The sequence below is a fragment of the Dipodomys merriami genome, unplaced genomic scaffold (assembly GCF_024711535.1).
Source record: "Dipodomys merriami isolate MVZ:Mamm:240054 unplaced genomic scaffold, mDipMer1.0.p SCAF_5, whole genome shotgun sequence".
Classification (NCBI taxonomy): Eukaryota; Metazoa; Chordata; class Mammalia; order Rodentia; family Heteromyidae; genus Dipodomys; species Dipodomys merriami.
Genome location: NW_027206068.1, coordinates 16,374,122 through 16,396,373, shown reverse-complemented (window position 1 = coordinate 16,396,373; position 22,252 = coordinate 16,374,122). Strand labels below are relative to the sequence as shown.

General features: G+C 36.8%; 1 protein-coding gene across 6 annotated transcripts in view; it reads left to right on the top strand.

Annotated features, from left to right (window-relative positions):
* The window catches only part of Hdac9 (histone deacetylase 9), an 851,473-nt gene that overhangs the window by 735,547 nt on the left and 93,674 nt on the right, over positions 1-22,252 (top strand). For all 6 annotated transcript variants that reach the window (XM_069996136.1, XM_069996137.1, XM_069996140.1 and 3 more), the window contains one exon: positions 1,864-1,982. In XM_069996136.1, the coding sequence (XP_069852237.1) occupies positions 1,864-1,982 (119 nt within the window). The remainder of the gene's footprint in view (positions 1-1,863; positions 1,983-22,252) is intronic.

The window sequence follows — 22,252 nt, the reverse complement described above, 5'->3', positions numbered from 1 at the left end:
TAAATAGGACATTCAAAGAATGCTTTATAGCACAACATCCTAGCACTCAATTGTGATGATTCACAGATAATTCATTCAGCAAGTAACCACTCAGACACAGTTCTGGGGATGCATAGTTTTAAGTGAAAGGAATCCATTAGATAATACTTTTGTTTTTCTTTCAAATTTCCCACCATTCATTTATTTTAGGAATGAACTCATATGTGTATAAAGATTGCTTTTGTAAGATGAAGAATTTTGAACTCCTTTGTAAAATTGCCAACCACATTCGCTAATTCAAAAATGACTTACACAATGTTATTTTCTTCAGACAAAAACTGAACCATTCATTCTCTAAGAGTGTATATAGGATTCATCAAAATAAATAAAATAGATTGATAGAATACATTGATTCTTTAAGAGAACTTATTCTAATAATTCAACAACACATGGCTCGTTGCTCATATGATTATATGTGATTAGTTTTATGAAAACTATAATGAAATGGTTGATTCCATTATGCAGAGAATAAATCAAATCTGTCTTTTAAATAATGTAGCTGTAGTAGAGCTTCTTAATAGAAAAAAAGTGATGAGGTTTTACATAGTAAATAATACTAGGTTTTTACTTAGTTTCATTGAGAACAGATTTCTGTGGTTGTCCAGTTGTTGAAGGACTATCATATAAGACTCTTTCATTGCACACATGTCATTTATAAACTTGAAGGATGGAATCTGTATAATAGCAGAGGAGTGACTGGAAAGGTATTAAATTAATTCATATCTCTAGATAAGTTTCACTTAGATATTTTCTACTGTGTAGGCTAAATGACTACTTACTTCTGACAATATTAAAATTTTCAATGTACAATTAACATGTGACTGTTATAAAAAAAAGCTGGGAAATTTACAATGAAAAAAATAATATAAAAGAACAAATTATCCCATCAGTCAAGAATCACTATTTTCATGTCTGCTTCTGTTTCTGTTATTTCTTGTAAGCATGCGGGAAAGCTTTTACTACTTGTAAAATTCAGAATAGTTTACACTGTCTTCCCTTAATTGAATCGTTTTTGAAAGTTGACTCTTTAGAGGGCAGGATGGTCTCAAAGGCTACATGAAATATATAGTTTAAATTTTTTCTCCCAAAGTCCTGGATCATCCGTTAGTCATTCTTTCTTAGAACAAGCATGGGAAAAGGGTTAGGGAGCTCTGAGAAGGTACACACTGACCTGTCTGAGTAAGGCCAGCAGGAGTTTCTGACAGGGATGAGGCTGTCACATTCCTGGTGTGTCTGACCTTATACTCGCTTAACATTATAGTCTGGATTCTATTAAGGGAATTTTGTGTTTTTCCTTTGCAAGAGTCACCCCCTACCATGACAAATATTTTAAAATATTTTTTAAAGTTGGGAAAGCAAGCTTTTTCCCCAAAGAAATTTATCGTTCAAATTTACACCGAGTTCTCACTAACTAGAGCAAGCTAGATTTTTTTTTTTTCACTAAAGCTTCAACTTTCCTCTGTAAAACATTAGTCACTCCCTTGGATGAAGCAGGAGTTTTCTTTCTTTCTTTTTTATTGGCAGTGGGATAAAACAGCTACAGATGTGCATGTAATAGGACAGACTTTAGAATGTACCTGCAGAGCAGGATTTTTTTTTTTAATTTGGAGAAAAAAAGATGAAAGAAAAAAGAAGCCTGAATGAAGATGCTAAAATAACAGTGACTCAGTATTAAGGAAATGATAAGTTTTGATCCATTCAAGCAGTGTTTCCTTTCCTCCATTTCTTTTTTCCTGGGAAGTTTTTGAGGTTGTGCCAAGTTGTTTTCAATGAAGAACTTTTAAAGGTATTCACCATTCCCACGTGTTGCCTTTTAATGTACAGGACTGTCGTAATGCCTGTGGCCAAAGAGTTTGATCCAGATGTGGTCCTGGTTTCCGCTGGATTTGATGCGTTGGAAGGCCACACCTCTCCATTGGGGGGGTACAAAGTGACTGCAAAATGTAAGTACTGCTCAGAAGTTCATGAAATGCCATGTGATGCCATTACATCATTAGCTTCTTAGAGACAGACAACACTGTCTTTATCAGTCTAAAAAATCTTTGGTGCAATGTTTGAAAATGACTCAGATGCCATTTATTGCTCTATTGAATTCATGTCTGAAGAAATTTGCCTGTAAGGAAAACAAGATAGTTTCCTTTGGTGGAATTGATGAGACATGTCAGAACCTTTATACTTTTCAGGAGTCTCATTTTCCATTCAAGACAAAAGTGATAGAGCTTTTCGTTAAACTACAAAAAGTGACCTGAAAGGTCCTAAGTAAGGAAAAGCTACCTGAATTTTTGCAAGGGGAAAAGTCATTGATTTTTATTCATTGCACATGAATAGTTGTTTTGCAATAATGTTATGCCTTTTCAGGTTTGAATACAAAATTGTGGTTCCTGTGCTGATGCTCTATTCTATTGATAACAACCTTTGGTTTCTTTTTTAAAATTTTTATTATTATCTTTAAATAATTGTACAATGGTGTTACCATTTAACAAAGCAATTTATGAACATAATATGTCTTGACCAATGTGCTCTTCTGTGGTGCAAAGATGAGCATTCTGTCTGAGTTCCTTAGCAACCATGAAAAGAATGAAGAAATGAATTTTGGTTTATTGCATTTAGAAAACACGGCTCAGTGAAATATGACTAGAAATGAAACTTCCTATAAGAATAATTTCCTTGTTCTAAGTGTGAAAGCAAGGCATATGTATAGCTGATGTATACAAATACATGCTGGCACTATGGTTATCTATTAAAAAAAGCCAAAAATTACACAAAGATTAGTATCCACACTTGTATATTTAAGGGGAATGGAAAAGCAAACTAAACAAAAACAACCCCAAAATTTTATGTGGGAGGGATGAGTTTGGAACAAGTATGCTGTATTAATTTGAAAAGAAACAGCCTCATGCCAACCTTTGTTTTTAGTTGGCTTCTCATGTGAGAGAGTTTTCTGCACTCTCATTATTCCAGTAACATTGTTAGGTAGTCACTATTTTTAACATCTATTATTTAGCCAGTGTTCTGGTGCCTTGTTGTCTATTGAAAACATATTAAAGCAGTCAACTCTACAAAGGCAAAAAGACATAATAATGCATAATTTTGGTAAAATTGAATAAAGAGGTGTTTGCTCATATCAAATATCTTTATGATCTTTTTGTTGCTATTGCTCATGGAACTCAAATAGAAGTCAGTCTTTCCATTAGATAAACCTCATTTGGATCAAGACTAGTGAATAATTTAGTTGAAATAAAGAAAAATAAAGTTGAAATCCAAATTAAGAAAAACCCAAACAATGCAAAACACATGCAGAGCAAAGACGCAAATCTACAAAGAAAAAAAAAGTGTTTCTTGCCATTAAATCCAAGAATCTCTCTCAGGAGGGAGGAATGTCAATCACTGTGTCTTTTTTCCTTACCAATGGAACATGTTTTAACATGTCTATCTCTCAGAACTAGCTGAAAGAAACAAATCTTTAATTTATGTGTTCAGTTTTGTTCAAATCAAGTTCAAATCTCAAATATCATGTTGGAAGGTAGAATAGAAAGTAGTAATAGCAAGGTTATTTAGTTATGGATGGCAGAGCCACTGGTTTTTGTGTTAGTGCTATGAGGTTTCCATCATTGTAATAAAATGTCTGAGATACTCAATTTATAAAGATAGAAAGGTCAGTTGGACAAGTGCTTTAGGGTATGTAGCAGGTCAGAACTGTTCACCTTATAATCAGGAAGCCAAAGAAAAAGAAAGAGGCCGAGCCCTTTCAACAGTATACCTCCCATGACTTAAAGACCTCCATGGGACATGCCTCTTAAAGCTTCTACCACCTTCTAATACTTCCACGCTAAGAACTAAGCTTTTAACACATGAACCTTTGGGGGATATTTAAGATCCAAGCTACAGCAAGTACAATGCAATAAGACCTTCAACATGTCTTTTATCTATTTGCAGTGAGTTTTATAGGTCCATTTTATTCCAGGTAAATCTGAATATAAAATCTTTCCTCCTAATTATAACCACTAGATATCTATTTCTTCCCTCAGATTTTCTACTTAAAATAGCATATGATTTATTTTATTTTTTATTAATAAGTTTTTTTAATTGTGAAAATACCATACAGAGGGGTTACAATTACAGGAGCAAGGTAATGAGTACATTTCTTATCAAGCATTGTTGCCTCCTCCTTTGTTTCACCTTCCCATCCCTTCTCATCTCCCTTGCCCCGCCCCCCCATACCAAAATTGTAAAGTTCATTTTTCGACATAACATCTTGTACATCTCATTGTTACAATGGGACCACCTGTATCCCTATTTAAACAATTTGTTTTTTCCCTTCCCCTCCACAAATTATACCAACATCAAATACAGTGAAAACAGGGGTTACACCGTGGGGGAGGGACATACAAAGCAACAAAGAAATCATCTTATAAATATGTTAGAAACAATAGCAAGAAAGAAAAACAATTTGAGTAAAATACACATATATCCTGCTTAGTTTTTGAGGGGGATATTCCTTTTTGGAAAGCAATTTGTTTTGAAATTCATTTGAGATATATTGCCAAAACAAAACATAGAATAGAAGACTGCTATCCTTAGCTGGAGGCATTCAATAATATTGAAATAAATTAATGCTTCTTAAATAGTAAGAACCCTGGGTATTTAAAGACAAGAATTTATTAATTTTAATGTGTTAAAGGACATTTTTAAAAATAAGACTTGGAAAAAATTATATTAAGTGGGATAAGCCAGGTCCAAAGAAACATAGGTCCCATGGTTTCTCTTATTTGCAATAACTAGTATATGTCTGAGACAAGCAGAAATGGTCAGACAAGTTGATGTTAGGGGAAATGAACCCCATATGATTTTTTATTGGATGTCTACTTCCTAGAAAAAGCAAATGGATCTGGGCTTTAAGTGATACAAGAATGAATTGTTTGTTGAATATTTGCTATTTAATAAAAAAAGATAAACAGTGAGGAGAAACAGTCTTAGAATCCAAAGATATTGTAGTAGAGGCTGTCTAAAACCTGGTCATATATACATATATATGTGTATATATAATTTCCCTTGGTTTTGGGCTAGAACTCAGAGCTTGGATGTTGTTCCTGAGCTCTTTTGCTCAAGGTAACGCTCTACACTTTGAGCCACAACTCTACTTTCAGTTTTCTGGTGGTTGATTGGCGATAAGAGTCTCACAGACCTTCCTTCCACAGCTTGGCTTTGAACTCCTGAGTAGCTAGGATTATAGGTATGATTCACCAGTGCCCATCTTATTCTCATATTTTGTAAATAAGAACTAATTTGCTTTCTCATATGAAATTATGAGGGTTAAAAGTGACAGGTTCATCATGAATATGTGGTTAGATGAAATGGTATGAGGCACTTGCAGGATTTTCCATGGGGGACAAAATCATTTCTAGAGAAGAACAGAGAATTTGGGTGCATATTCTAGGAAGGCCATATTGGTGCCTTTGTTTTCACCTTCCCAGTTTGTGACAATATTCATAACAGAACCTCACATCTGGACAACTTACAGATCACTACATGGAAGCCTTAGTGTACCAGCTCTGTTTTGTGGAGAGGCTACTACATTAACTGGGTAGAGTCTGAGACTACTGGGTTATCACCATGCTTTCACCTCCAAATGTTTGCTTTCTAAACACTTAACAGATGCAGATCCCTTACCTTGGTCTAGAATTTCTGGACAGTTAATTTAAATCGAGCTCCCATTGACCCATGCCAGAAGTCATCGTATCATCATTGGTGGGCAGCCCAAAACATAGTTAGACGGGCCAAAAAAATAAAATGTTCGTCATGAAAAGGATGACAGTGACCAAGGTTCATTGTATTCATGTGTTACTTGATTGAAATTAAAAAGAAAAATAAAATAAAAAGTATGATCATAAAAAAGTCTCAAGTTAAAAGTAGGTAGAAGATACAAAAGCAAATTTCTCTTCTAAACTTTTTCAGTTTGGGCTAAACTCATTCCTGCTCCAAGTGAAATATTTGATGATTTTAGTGAGCCATGTCTGACATGTTAAAGTTATGTTTTCTTGGCATATTTGACTAATTTTTTAAAATATTTTTGAATATTTTGAAAGAGAAATGGATTCAAACTAACAAAGGCTTTTGTTTATTTCAAACATCAAATTAGCTGTCTGACTAAACCCAAAAAACAAAAGTTGGTTGTTATGCCCGAAGTCTCAGCCCAAGTTTGGAAATCGTACAAAATTAAAGGCTATCATGACCAGTGAGATTTTTCTGTGTGTTTTCCTCTTCTCTCACTTTTAAAAATATATTATAGTTTTTTTGTTAAGAAACTACAATGAAAAGTGGAATTAGTTTGAAGTTTAATGCTTTGGTTAAAATGAAGTATATTTAGTTCTTATTTATAATCTATGTTCTTTTTGTAGTTAAGGGTCAAGGTTATGATCTAACAGGAAAGCAGTAAGTACCTTTGCTTAGCCCTAAACTTAGTATCAAACTTTCCCTCCAATTGATCAATTTATCTTTCTAAATCTTCTTCTTTGGATCTAATTTGTCATCGGGTTATAGTTTAAGAAGGTTACCATGACTACTGAGTGCTATTTTCAAACAATAAAAATGATTCCTTATATCATAGAACCATACTTTAAAGGGTTGTCGACTTTAATGAAAAAAAATCTTTAAATTCATTTTAAAGCAAAATATATTTTTTTCTTCCCTTGCAATACATGCATCCTTTCCTACTTTTGTTGGGGTCAGGATTCCTACATGCAGATGGCCTTTACCATGCAAAAAGAATTTTTCTTTACTTAGAATAATAATAAGTCATTGTGGTTGATTGCACATCTCTTAAGTAATAAAGCCATAAATAAATAATAAAACTATGGAGCCAATAAATAAATACAGTGAAATTAGTAAACAATCTCAATGCTCTAATTTGGGCTTAGGCTTAGAGACTGTTTTCTTTTTTAAATATTTTTTATTTTAATAAGTTTTTTTTATTGTGAAAATACCATACAGAGGGGTTACAATTACATGAGCAAGGTAATAAGTACATTTCTTTTTATAAAAATTATTTTTTTTCTTGTGGAAATGCCGTACAGAAGGGTTACAATTACATGAGCAAGATAACGAGTACATTTCTTATCAAGAATTGTTGCCTCCTCTTTGTTGCCCCTTCCCATCCTTTCCCATACTCCCCCCCTACCCCCACCCGATCCTCCCCCCACCTCCCACCAAAGTTGTAAAGTTCGTTTTTCGACATAACAACTTGTACATCTCATTGTTGCAATGGGTCCACGTGTATCCCTATTTAAACTATTTGGTTTTTTTCCCTTCCCCTCTTCCCCTCCCCAAATTACACCAACATCAAATACTATTTGGTTTTTTTCCCTTCCCCTCTTCCCCTCTCCAAATTACACCAACATCAAATACCGTGAAAACAGGGGTTATACCCTGGGGGAGGGACATACAAAGCAACAACAATCACCTTATAAATGTGTTAGAAACAATAGCAAGAAAGAAAAAACCACTTGTGTTCCTTATCTTGGGGTTCATTTCCCCTAACATCATCTTATCTGACCTTTTCCACTTGTCTCAGACATATACTAGTTATTGCAAATAAGGGAAATCATGGGACCTATGTTTCTTTGGGGAGACTGTTTTCTTGACTGCAAAAGGGACATTGATTTTTATCCTGGTGGTGATTCTATTATTTAATAATAGAATTAAAACTTGCAAGGAATCATTGTTGATGCTGTGAAAGGCACTGTGTTGAGTATTTGCTTTCTCTGATTTCATTTTAATGATTAAGTGATCAATGCTCAATAGGAAATGCACTCATTACTTTGCTCATGTAACTGTAACTGATCTGTACAGCATTTTTACAATAAAAATGTACAAAAAATATATAAAATGCCCTCACCTTTTATATTTTATACTATTATTCGTAGATTTTATTTAATTGAACTGATTGAAGAGGATTCAGCAGTCAGTGAAACTAGTAATTTTAGAAAAATTAAGTGCCTTTCTTGAGTTATAGTAATGAAGAATATGAAAACCATAACTTGATCTCATTGTCTCTTGATTTCTACCTTCAGATTCTCATCTATTAGGTTGCCGTGGGAAACTTGTTTTCTAAAAATATCTCAAGCAAATGAGTAAAATTCTAATTACGGTGAAAATTCTGTTCTTAATTGTGAAAATATAGAAAATGAAATAAGGTTTTCTAACTATGTGTTTCTTATGTGAATCAAATTGTCCGAGTTAACAAAGCTCTCACTGTATTGCCCATATTCGGATAATCTGTCTCCCATGGAGCAGGGAGGTGGTCAGCGTCTTACTTTTTCTTTCAGCATTGCCATATACAAACAAGTGTATCTCTCTGTTGTATTCCAAGGAGGATCTGGTCCTCAGCAAAGATGAGGGGACGTAGTTGCAAGGCATTTGGAAATCAATGTAACATAGCTCACTTATATATGAATAGCAGCTGACATACGTAAGCAACACAGCCAATTAAAAGAGAAAATGTTAACATGGAAAAAAAAAACATGTCTTAGATTTGGGAATGACTTATGATCTCAAGTAAAGATTTATTCAAGCCAGTAAGTGCTCCATATTTTACTATTACCTTTCCTTGATTTTCTCACTCATTTGCCTACCCTCTGATACCATAGTGAAACTCAGAAATCAAATTGTAGAGGAATATTTTCTATCTGCAATATTTAGTTATGATGTTTTAAAACAACCTGTGGGTTAGGATGACCATTGCTTAGCTTTGAAGAACAAAATTACTATGACTGTGCCATAAATGGAGCTAGATCAACATTGCTTATGAAAAGAAAATATCTAAGCAGAATTTGCCCTAAGGATGGTGCCAGCTGCAACTGTGCATGAAAATACATACTGTATTTCATTAGCACAAATGTGCCCTTTCTCATGTTTTAATTATGTAGGGAATTGGAATATCATTTACATTTAATAGCATTTTATTGTTAGATGACCATGTTTTCATATTCAATAGTGGTATATAAAACAATGATCACAAGTATTTTGTACTGCAATTAATGTCATTTGAGATTCAAAGAAATATGATATTCTATTCCTTGGGATTATTTATTAAAATCCAAGCCAAAGTCATATAAAACTATAGACTTCTAATGATTAATGAAATTCTAAGAAAGCATTAAACAAATTGAACAAAACAATCCAGAGGTATTTTCAGAAAAAAAATTCAGTAGTAGATTCCCTTATCTTTTGTTTGTTTCTTAGCACATACACACAAAAAAATCTCTTCTTGGCCTGGAAATCCAGAAGAACAGGCTCTTTTTATTATGAAGATAACTGTAAGTAAAAGCATTAGTTTCTGTGTTAGTCACTCTTCACTGCTGAGACAAAACGTCTGAGAAAATCACAGGGGTCATGTCTTTTGAAAGCTTCATTTGCCATAGTTTTCATCACCTACATTCAATTCTGAATCCATCAATGAGTTAATGCATTGGTTACCTCAAAGCTATCATGATCTAATCAATTGCCCAGAGTTTCACTTCTTAACAAGCAGTTGGAGAACAGGTCTGCAGACCATGAGCCTTGAGCATGACATTTCATATCCAACCTACAATATTTCTGAGTTATGTCACAATTGAAAGGATAAAACAACTTTTTATGTAAAGTCATCAATAAGTGCCCACAGTGCAAAGGAATGAGCCGAGCCCAGCTTGTTTGCTCAGCTGAGGCTGGTACTCTACCATTGAATCACACCTCCAGTTTTCCAGGTTGTTTGAAAAGCGCAAGGCCTTCCTCTTTGCCATCTTGAAAGATGATAGTTAATAAAACTGAGAAATGGAACTAAGGAGCAGAAAACTGAGGTCAAGAAATCTAATGTCAGTGGCAAGGCTATAAAGGGTACCCCAAGATTAAAAGAAAGGGAGAGAATCTCATGGCCGATGGCTTCACGTCATCCTCAGAGAAACTGGCAAATACCACCAATCTGCCAAATATTCCACAAAGGACATATGAAAAGAGGAAGTATGAGCAACTAAGTCAAGACTTGAAAAGAAGAGGAAGGTTCTTCTTGATGTCACAAAGTTATTTGGAAGTGACAAGTGGCAGCTCCGTTCACACGATACAGGCCTGAAGATTGATCTCACAGACTGTCGATTCAGGCATAAAAATCCCCAATCCTATCAATCACCGGGTAAGAAAACTGCAAGCTGGCAAACTACTAGATCTGATCATCCTCCCTGGAGCCAAAGAGGTAGACAATCACCTTTTCCACCTGTGAATGAGTTCTTTTCCATCAACTGTGTTTCTCTGAGTACAACACACCAGAAATATGTCATTGTCACCTCCACAAAAGTTGATATAATCAATGGGATCATCCCCGAACACTTCACTGATGTTTATCTACTACAGGAAGTTGGGAAGCTGAGTGTAGTAGTGCACACATCTAATTCCAAACCTTTAGAGGCAGAAGGATCTGGAGTATGAATCCAGCTTGGTGATACATATTGAAAGCCTGTCAAATTAGAGGAAGATCACCCAAGAGAGCAGAAAGGTAAGACATTTGACACAAAGAAAAAGAAATACAAGAATATAGAGCAGCACATTAGCCTGAAAGCCATGCACTTAAAAAATTGCCAAAAAATAATATCAAAGCTTATGCTCCATTCCAGGGATCTGCTTCTGCTCAAACAGAAGGAAATAATTCTTGCCAATTGATCTTCTAAATAACTTCATGAGAAACTGGTACTTTCAAAAAATAAATAAATAAGATGCAAGTCTTGAAAGAAACCTCCCTTTCCATTTCCCACCTTTTCCTTTCCCTCAGACCGTAGGACTAGATTGTCACATGAGAATTTATTTGGATCTAACAAAAATCAAATGGTTTTTGGTTGTGGAAGGGGAGGGTAGATTAAGACTAGGGAGATTAAGTGAGATGACCCATTCAAGGCATCTCAAACTGGAAGAAATTTAACATGTACTCAACAAACATCCAGCATTAGAAAGTTTCAATATTCGGTGGCATTTAAGATAGTTTCTTTTCTTTCTTATTTTAGTTTTCTTTTCTATTTTATGGTTTTATTTTGTGCAAGTAATTTGGCTTGAACTCAGGATCTAGGCATGTTCTCTTAGCTACTTTGCTTAAGGCCTTAGCTATAGCCCCACTTCTGGCTTTTTGATGATTAATTGGATATAAGAGTATTTCCTGGGGCTGGGAAGGTGGCTCAGTGGTAGAGCGCTTGCCTTGCATGCATGAGGCCCTGGGTTTGATTCCTCAGCACCACCATAAGCAAAAATAAAAAAGCCAGAATTGTGGTGCTGTGGCTCAAGTGGTAGAGCGCTAGCCTTGAGCTGAAGAGCTGAGGGACAGCACCCAGGCCCAGAGTTCAGGCTCCATGACCAGACCTTCCCCCCCCCCCCCGAAAAAAAAGAGTATTTCCTGCTCAGGCTGACTTTGAACCACCATTCTTAGATCTCAGCCTCTTGACTAACTAGGATAACAGGAGTGTACCACCAGTAACCACTTCAGGATAGTGTAATACTTGCATAACATATTGCTCTTGTCATGGGAATTGGACAAGTCTAGGTCTGTATCTGATATTGACATATAGCAGTATGACTTAAATACTTGAAACTAACTTGCAGTGAAACTGAAATAATAACTGTTATACTGCAATATGTACATCATAGAATTTGAAAGCATGCATTTCCCAATGGAAGGAACTTCTGTATAACAGAGGGTCAAGCTAGATAGCCAGATATACATACATAATACAGACTGACGGTAGCTGAACACCTAGAAACTACATTTAGAAAACATTTCCAAATGTATCTCAAAGAGTTCCATTTAGAGGAAATGTTCATATTGCTTTAAGATAAAAATAAGCAATTATACAGAAGCAAAGCTGGGCTCTGGTGGCTCATGTCTGTAATCCTAGCTACTCAGATTGCTGAGCTCTGAGGATCACAATTAGAAACTGGAAAGTCCATATGATGCTTATTTCCAATTAATTGTCAAAAAGCCAGATGTAGAGTTATGGCTCAAGTAGTAGAGCACTAGCTTTAAGCATAAAAGCTCAAGGATAGCACTTCAGCCCTGAGCTCAAGCCCTGGATTGGCACAGAAAGGAAAATAAAAAGGAAACCTGAGGGAACATTTCTGTTGATTGGTATTATACTATGGACATGGTGATTGAATAGGCAGGTTTTGTTGTTGTTTGTTTGTTTGTTAGCAGTATCAGAGATAGAACCCAAAACCTCTTGCATGTTAGGAAAGGGGTCCTCTACCACTTGAGTCACACCCCCAGCCCTTTTTATTTATATTTTTGACATAGGGTCTTACTAACTTTGCCTGACTTCAAACTTGGTATCTTCCTTCCTCTGCCTCCCGAGTAGATGTGAGTACAGGCATACCTGCAACCTGGCATCAAAGAAGTTTCTTTCAATTAATAAATAAGGACATTTACTCCAATATTTCATAAAACTATTTATTTTTGAGCCATAAGAGAGAAATTTATCTTTGATATTACTGTGATGTAAGTTTAAGTGATGATAGAAGGTGGAAAGGTAAAAGGAGAAACAGAGGTAGTGATAAAAAGACAAAGATAATCCAGACAATTAGGCCAATGTAATGCTCTCAGTTTTTTACTTGATGGTTACATAACTCTTCCATGTAGAGTGTTTTAGCAAGCGTTTCTTATGTGAATTTCACAGCACACATTTATACACTATAGAAAATCTAGCATAACTCATCCAGCAGCTCTTATCTCAGATGCATAGTGAGTTGCCAGCTCTGTTTGTTTATTTGCTGTTTTTTGGATCTACTATAAACAGTTTTCTCAGATGCTGTTATTTTTAGACAAATTTCTCTCTATAGAACTGTCTTTATGTACCGTATTTCCTTCCTGTTTTAGGCTCATTATCGAAATAAGGCACACAGAAGGGTCCCTAAAACACTTTATTACCTGTGTAGAGCCCTCCTGTATTAAATGGAGCTAATTTCAGTAACTGACAGGCACACGAAGTACCTAAAGAAAACACGAGTGTCTGGCTACATGGGATGGTTCCAGGAAGGTTGTCTCCTTTAAAAGCTGCATTTTATTAAGGATCTGTGATGGTTATTGGAACTTTTCCTGTTGTTTTACTCAGTAGTCTCCAGGGGACTATTTGGCACTGGGGTGCAAAATGAGATCAGCAATTAGGGAAAAGACACCACTGCAGGCACTTGAAGAGTAAATCACCGAGTACCAGACTTCATAGCTAGGAAGGATCAGGCCAAAGTAATAACCTAGGTATGGATGGGAGTCTGGCTGCTGCTTCTCTGCTGTGCTCCTGGGGCCAGGCTCCTGGTGTGAATGCCTCCAGAGATGGTGTTCAGGTATTTAGTGAGTGGAAAAGCCATTGCAATCAACTCATGATCCCAACAGGATAGATCACCAAACATTTGGTTAGTTGTTTTATCACCTGAAACTTGGTGATAAATTCCTATATTATACTACTTATCTAGGGAAAACCCTAGGGTTGCCTTTTATATAGGATAAAGACACTGTACAGTAACAGTCTAGAAGGTCTCTGGGTGAGGGACCATGCCCTCTAGGGGAGCATAAAAAGCCTCCAGCAGATCTATTGATGAAAAGCAGAAAAAGCAAATCCTAACTTGTAACCATAGCCATAGTCCCCGACTACAGGTCTCCTACATCTACTTCCTCCCTCTATAGCCATATAACCCAAAAAGAATAAAAAAGAAAGAAAGAAAGAAAGAAAGAAAGAAAGAAAGAAAGAAAGAAAGAAAGAAAGAAGGAAAGAACGAAAGAAAGAAAGAAAGAAAAGAAAGAAAGAAAAGGGAGGGAGGGAAGGAGGGAGGGAGGGAGGGAGGGAGGGAGGGAAACAATTAGAATAAACAAGAGGAAATGCATTAGAGAGAACACTGACCAGCAAATAGTAGAACCCTATTCTAGTCTTCATTTAGACACTACATACCTGTTCTAAGTATGAATATCTGCAGACCTCAAATGGAAAATGAGGTATTTGAAGCAACTAAAATGCACTGCTTTGAAATTCTCTACCTCGTGTAACAAGAACTGCAAGCATTTAAGTGCTTATAATGTCATAAGCAGTTTATATTTGCTATTTTGATTTTATAACACTTTAAAATAGGTGTTGTTACTGATTCCTCCTTACAGGTGAGGTATAAGAAATTATTTAAGGTCTGGGTACCAGTGAGTCACACCGTAATCCCAGCTACTCAGGAGGCTGAGATCTGAGGATCAAGGTTTGAAGCCAGTGCAGGCAGGAATGTGAGACTTTTAGCTACAATAAACCACCAAAAAGGTGAAAATGAGGCTGTGGCACAAGTAGCAGAGTGACAGCTTTGAGTAAAAGCATCAGGAGACCAGTGCTCAGGCCCTGAGTTCAAAGTCCTAATACAAGCACACAAAGAAATGATTTAAACTATTCATACTTTTAGAACGGTTAGAGTTAGGTTTCACAGAATATTGAGCATTAGAAGTTTTTTTTTCTTTTTTTATTGTGAAAATACTGTACAGAGGGGTTACAATTACATGGGCAAGATAATGAGTACATTTCTTATCAAGCATTGTAGCCTCCTCCTTTGTTTCCCCTTCCCATCCCTTCCTATCCTTCCCCTGACCCCCCCCCACCCAATCCTCCCCACCGCCCCCCCCCCCATACACCAAAGTTGTAAAGTTTCTCATGGATTTCTTTATAGCCTGACCTGGGAATTATAATCCTTTCAATATCTGTGCTTTTTTATTTGGTGGAACTAGGTTTACTGGGTACTGAGTTCTAAAACTCAGCGCCCTGTGATAGGATGACAGGTGCATATTACCACGCCCAGCTATTGATTGAGAAGCAGCATTGAAGACATTTTTTCCAGCCTAGAACTGCTAGCCTCTCATTTCAACCTTCCAAGTAGCTAGGATTATAGGCCTGAGCCACCCAATTTTTGTTTTGTTTTGCTTTGTTTTTTTAACTGTGAGAATACCGTACAGAGGAGTTACAATTACATGGGCAAGATAATGAGTACATTTCTTATCAAGCATTGTAGCCTCCTCTTTGTTTCCCCTTCTCATCCCTTCCCATACTCCTCCCACCTCCCCCCACCTGATCTGCCCCCTCCACCAAATTTGTAAAGCTCGTTTTTCAACGTAATGACTTGTACATCTCATAGTTGCAATGGGTCCACCTGTATCACTATTTAAACAATTTGTTTTTTCCCTCCCCTCCACAAATTATACCAACATCAAATACAGTGAAAGCAGGGGTTATACTGTGGGGGAGGGACATACAAACAACACAGAAATAATCTTATAAATATCTTAGAAACAATTGCATGAAAGAAAAAAAACATTTGAATACTTACCTTGGGGTTCATTCCCCTAACATCAACTTATCTGACCTTTTTTGCTTGACTCAGACATATTCTAGTATTTGTAAATAAGGGAAACTATGGGACTTATGTTTCTTTAGGCCTGGCTTACTTCACTTAATATAATTTTTCCCACAGTTTTGAATGAGCATTTTCAGAATAATATAAGGAAAATAGAGGCTGGGCATGATGGTGGAAATTGGGTTGGTTATGATTTGGAAGCCATTCCGTGAAAAAAATATAAGTGGGAAGATTCATCTTAACAAATAAATTAAGTGTGGTAGAACATAACTATAATCCCAGTTACACAGGAGCTCTCCAGGTAAGTGTTGAGGTCCAAGGCTGGTTCTGGGGGAGGGGGGGAACCATGTCCAAAATTTAATTAAAGCAAAAGGGTTTGGGGGCCAAGGTCCAGGTAATAGAGTATCTATCTACTAAGCACGAGGCTGAGCCCAAATGCCTACCATTAAAATAAAATTAATAATATTAGTAAAATGGTCTACAAGAGATGTACTCATTACCTTACTCATGTAACTGTAACCCCTCGGTACAGCATCTTTACGATAAAACAAAAATTAAAAAATATAGTAAAATAACAGCATATTTACTTAATGCTGTTATTGAGCCAGCACAGAAGGAAAATTGATGCTATGATGGAGAGATGCGAACCTCTGTAGAAATGCCCCTTGGCTTCGATCATTGAATGGTGTGAGACCTAGTACACATATGAAAAGTTGGGCCTTATACAACTGAGAATTTATCCGTAGCAGCTGGGGGGGATCTAGGTTACAGGGCCCGGATGCTGTGAATGGTGGACCTGCACTCTGGGAAAAAGAATTTTGAAGTGTTTCTGATTGACTTTCTCCTCAGAGAAAGGAAAGTGCTCACTGTGATCACGGTGATCAACGTGATTACTGAGAATTAAAATAAGGAGGAGATTTGAAAATTGAAACTAGGATGTAATTGTTTAGCAGAGTAAAACAGGGAATTTGGCAGAAGAAAATGAATTGAAAAACATTAAGGGCCAATGGTGTGTCCTGGACCTCACTTTCCAGTCGAACAGTCAAGTTTAGCAGAAAACCTAGGGGCCAACAAGATAGAATTGGTCACAGTTCAAAATAACCCCGGACAGGAAAGTCTGTGAGATTTTGATGTCCACTAAATTGCCAAAACCAGAAGTAGAGCAGCTCAAATGGTAGAGCACTAGCCTTGACAAAAATGCTTAAGAAAAGTGCCCAGGCCCTGAGTTCAAGCCCAAAGACCAGCACAAAAAATAAAAGGGAAAAGGGAAGAAAGAGAAAGAAAGAAAGAAAGAAAGAAAGAAAGAAAGAAAGAAAGAAAGAAAGAAAGAAAGAAAGAAAGAAAGAAAGAAAGAAAGAAGGAAGGAAAGAAGGAAAGGAAAGAAAGAAAGAAAGAAAGAAAGAAAGAAGGAAGGAAGGAAGGAAGGAAGGAAGGAAGGAAGGAAGGAAGGAAGGAAAGAAAGAAAGAGAGAGAGAGGCAGGAAGGGAGGGAGGAAGGAGGAAGGGAGGGAAGGACAGAAGGAAGGAAACATAAGTAAGATGAATGCATTGCAGATTTGAGAAGTAGAGGTGCAAGGTGAAAAGACAGGTAATAATAAGAGGAGAAGATACTAGGAATTAAGACTGGAAGATGATTGTAAGAGTGAATCACTAAGTCTCATTCTAAAGATCAATTCATGAATGGGGTCACCTTAAATTTTATTAGCTCCATGGACATCTTGTCTGAATGAATCTTTTTTTTTTTTTCTGTATTGGGGCTTGAACTGAAGGCCTGGGCACTGTCCCTGAGCTTCTTTATACTCAAGGCTAGTGCTCTACCCGTTGAGCCACAACACCCCTTTTGGTTTTTTTGAGTAGTTTATTGGAGATAATGATGCGTATCAAAATGAACTCCAAGAAATAGAAACAGAGGTTTTATTGTTTTTATTGTACTGTTTGTAGTTATTTCTTTTTTCTTTCCTTTTTTCTCATTTGGTTTATTCCCTGTTGTCACTGTTTTTGGTTTCTGTACCCTTTGTCTTGTAAGTAAGTTGAAATGATTTGAGGAAGGGAAGAGGAATCACAAAAATGGTGGGACAAAGTGTGAACCAATTCAACAGTGATACTCACTGTTCTATAGACACTATAGAAATGAACTTTACAATTTGGGAGCGGCAGGGGAAGCCAGAGAAAATGAGGAAGAGTTTACACTGTTCAAAAAGAAATGTACTCATTACTTTATTAACTGTAACCGCTCTGTACATCACCTTAACAATAAAATCTAAATTAAAAAAAAATCACATGGACTTTCTGAGCAAGCTGGCTTCCAGTGACAATACTCAGATCTCAGCCTCCTGAGCAGCAAGCATGATAGTCATGAGCCACCAGCACCTGGTTTCTGAATGAATCTTATTCTTCCTTATGTAATAAGCAATTTTTTGATGCTCTCAAACTGGTTGATTCTTAAATCTAAAAATCATTGACAATAGGGCCATACATTCTTTTTGGATCAGTTTATCTCTTTGATTCTTTTGTTAGGCTAGAGTTGTGGTTCACATTCGGTCTGAGACTTAAGCTTTCTGTTCTACCCAGTTTCCCATAGTTGTCTGATGAGAGATTTTAAACACAAGCCTAACAAAAAAAAAAAAAGAGTTTACATAATTAGACTTCAAAAACTTTTGAAACATATTCCCAAACAGGAGGAGTAATAAATGTCATAGGAATAGATTCTTCTCTAGTGGGCTGTACAACATAAAGAAACTATATATTTATTTAAATAATCAAGAAAACATTTTAAAAGATCAGGTAATAGTCTCTCTACTGCAAAAAAAAGGAAAATAAATCTTATGTTTAGAAAATTCTATATATTATTTATTTTAAAAAAGGGAATATTTTGTGATATACCAGGTCACCCTTACATTTACATTTTTATTTTTATTATAATCTTCTTTCCAAAATAAATGGACAAATACTTCTATTTGTTTTTTGAAATGCAAATGTGGAAATACTTCCACTTATTAGTGTAAAGATTGATTGGCATTCAATAATAAAAAAGTAGACAAATTGTGCTAAGACATCCTGTCCTCCCCTCCCTCCTTCCCCCAAATGTATATTTACTTCAACTTTACAATGACTTTGATGCAACAGTCAATTTGGTCAGGCAGGATTCATTCACCATTACCCTTAAAAGCACATGGTAGAAACTTATCTTCATTAAGTGCCACTGGATGTCTGGCACCACATAACTTAACCAGAGAATTCAGTAGCGTGCATCCAGGGGATGCCTCAAGTTCAAAGGGAACAGAGACATCCTGCCTGGTGTTGCATTTCACTCATGTTGTTAAAACAGCCCAGACCCCCTTCAGTGTCTGCTTTTGCATTCTTGACCATGATCTTCTTTGTCCCTTATGACCAACACAAAGTATAACAAAGCCCCATGTCAGACCTCCTAATTTTCACAATGTGTCTTAGGATTTTATTTGTAGGTATAAAAATCCTTCTTTCTCTACAAAGCTCATTTTGTTAATGAGGGAGAACATGAGTCATTCACCACTCCCGAGGACCTGTGGCTCATTAGAGCAGCAAGCACGTTGCTTCAGTTCCAACGCTGTCAAAGTTCACATTCTCTTCTTGACACTTTTACTGCAAAGGATGTCTACAGAGAAAGAATAAAGGCAGATAAATTAAGTTCTAGCTTGTCTAGTGAGCAAATGTATCCTCAGTTCTGAGACCCAATACGAGCAAGAAATAATCAGATGTTCTGAATACCCCTTAACAGGTTTAGCATCATGCATTCATTCAACACCCTCCCCATGGATGCAGATGCTAATGTTTTCCTTCTAGTTTAAAATCAAGACCTGTAACTTTCTTGATTTTCCCAGAGCAAGCTTCACCAATATTTTCTACTTTTAAAAAAATGTGTAGAGACAGGTGACGGTGGCTCATGTCTGTAATCCTAGCAACTTAGGAGGCCGAGATGTGAGATTCACAGTTTGAAGCCAGTTGGGGTTTTAAAAAAAAGTCCATAGGACTCTTATCTTTGATTAACTACTAAAAAAAAAAAAAAAAGCAAGTGGTCAAGTGCTAGCTTTCAGCCAAAAAGCTTAGGGACAGTGCTCAGGCCCTGAGTTTAAACCCAACAGCCAAAACAGCAACAAAATGATGGGCTATATTTTTAATAATTCTCCATACTTTTGAAACTAATTACAAAACAAATGCTCTGTTTTGCTTATAAATGTCCTTTCAAATCTGTTTTATATGTCGGTGTGGGGGGGGAGGGGGGTATAATTGGGTGGGGGGAGGGGGGAGGCTGGGAAGGGAGGTGAAGAGTAAACAAAGGAGGAGGCTGCAATGCTTGGTAAGAAATGTATGCATTATCCTGCCCATGTAATTGTAGCCCCTCTGTACAGTATGTTCTCAAATAAAATAAGATAAAATTAAAAATAAATAAATAAATAAATAAAAAATAAAAAAATAAAAGAAAAAAATCTGTTTTATATTTTTAAAATACAAATCCCCCCACTTTCAGACTTATTTGCAATAAGTAGTATATGTCTGAGACAAGCAGAAATGGTCAGATGAGTTGATGTTAGGTGAAATGAACCCCAAGATAAGGACTCAAATGTTTTTTCTTTCTTGCTATTGTTTCTAATATATTTATAAGATAATTTCTTTGTTGCTTTGTATGTCCCGCCCCCATGTATAACCCCTGTTTTCACTGTATTTGATGTTGGTGTAATTTGTGCAGGGGAAGGGAAAAAAATTGTTTAACTAGGGATACAGGTGGACCCATTGCAACAATGAGATGTATAAGATGTTATTTCGAAAAACGAACTTTACAACTTTGGCATTGCGGGAGGCAAGGAGGGGGGACAAGAATAGGGGGATGGAAATGGGAAGGGATGGAAAGGAGGAGGCAACAATGCTTGATAAGAAATGTACTCATTTCCTTGCCCATGTAATTGTAACCCCTCTGTATGGTATTTTCACAAAAAAAACGATTCTGGCCATTGGGAGCTATGTATTGGTGTGATGTCATTAAAAAAAATATGCCCCAGTGTAGTCTTTCTATACACTGCTTTTTTCCCCCCTCATCCTGGGGCTTGAACTCAAATCATGAGCATTGTCACTGATCCTCTTTGTGCTCAAGGCTAACACTCTATCACTTGAGCCACAGTGCTACTCCTGGCTTTTGCTGAATAGTTTATTTGAGATAAGAGTTTCATGACTTTCTTGCCTGGGCTGGCCTCAAACTGTGATCCTCAGATCTCAGCCTCCTGAGCAGTTACAATTACAGACCTGAGACACTGGTGCCCGGCTTTACATGGCTTTTTAATGGCATTCCTAAAACGTAACTTACAAATCATTGCCTTCTCAAAGGATAATGATGTATATTTTTGCAAGTATAGAACTTAGGAAAACATAGCTGAGGAGTCATTTATTCTAGACCATGAACTTATCTATAACTTTTACAAAGTACCACTTTCAACTTTTTTCAACTCAAGTGGTTCTTAATTATTCAGTCATTTGTTGACTCATTCCATTTGAAAACAGTTATTGACTCTTCAACACATAGGCTCAGAAGGGGGCATGAATCCAGCTACAGTGACACTGTAGCTGGAAGTAGCAGTAATGGCCTATGGGAACACACAAGAAGTGTATTATTAGTTCACCCAGGTGAGCCAAGACCTCATCAGCCAATAAACTTGAGAACAGCAAGAAAAGGGAATATGTGAGGCTTGGCAAAAAAAAAGAGCAGACAGCAAAGGGAATTTCACAAAAATTAAAAAGTTCTAAAAGGACATTGTATTTTGGGGTTGGGGAGCACCATGTGAGCTCATGTGGGATTGTGTGGGTTTGTGTGGGTTGTGTGAAGTCAGGATTAAGGGTTGTGTTCTTTCTGAGGAAATATATTACTCTAGAAAATATCTGAGGGGGACCAATACTCATTTGAGAGAGCTGGTGTGTCTCTGTTGTCTGGAAATTTGTGTCATGTATTGTGTATGTACGCACTTACCTAATTAGCTGATCTATTCATCAATTCATAATCAGTCTACCTAGGCTGGAATTCATATTCACAACCTTTCAATGAAAAAATGGGGTAAGATATAGTCCTGCCCTCCCCTTCCCCCCCAAATTAATAGAAAACTAAGAATGTGGTACAGTGCTTGGCTAAGATGAAGAGGCCAGGACTTCCATCCCCAGTACCATAGAAAAATGAATAAATACAAGGCTGGGAAGGTGGCTTAATGGTACAGTGCTTGCCTAGCATGCATGAAGCCCTGGGTTGGATTCCTCAGTACCATATAAACAGAAAACACTAGAAGTGGCTCTGTGGCTTAAGTGGTAGAGTACTAGCCTTGAACACAAAGAAGCTCAGTGACAGTGCCCAGGCCCTGAGTTCAAGCCCCAGGACTGGCAAAAATAAAAATAAATAAACAAACAAATAAATAAAATGCCAAGTCATATCAGGTGAGGTGCCAGTGACATACAGCTACTCAGGAAGCTGAGATCTGAGGATTGTGAAAGTTAGCCAGGACAGAAAAGAGATTCTTATCTTCAATTAACCACCATAAAGCTAGAAGTGGAGCTATGGATCATGTGGTAGAACTCTAGCCTTGAGCATAAAGCTTAGGGACAGCAGCCATGCCTTAAACTCAGGGGCAGGACTGGTGTGCACTCACCCGCACACACACACATATCACATCACATCATTTGCTGATGTGACTAGGACTGTAAACTGTCCAGCCTGTAAACTTGCCAGCCAGCCAGCATACAGCCTGATATTTCATCTTATGATGAATGTAATTCTTGAGTTTTCTTTTCTATACTTTTCATTGCCTTTAAGTAGCTGTACA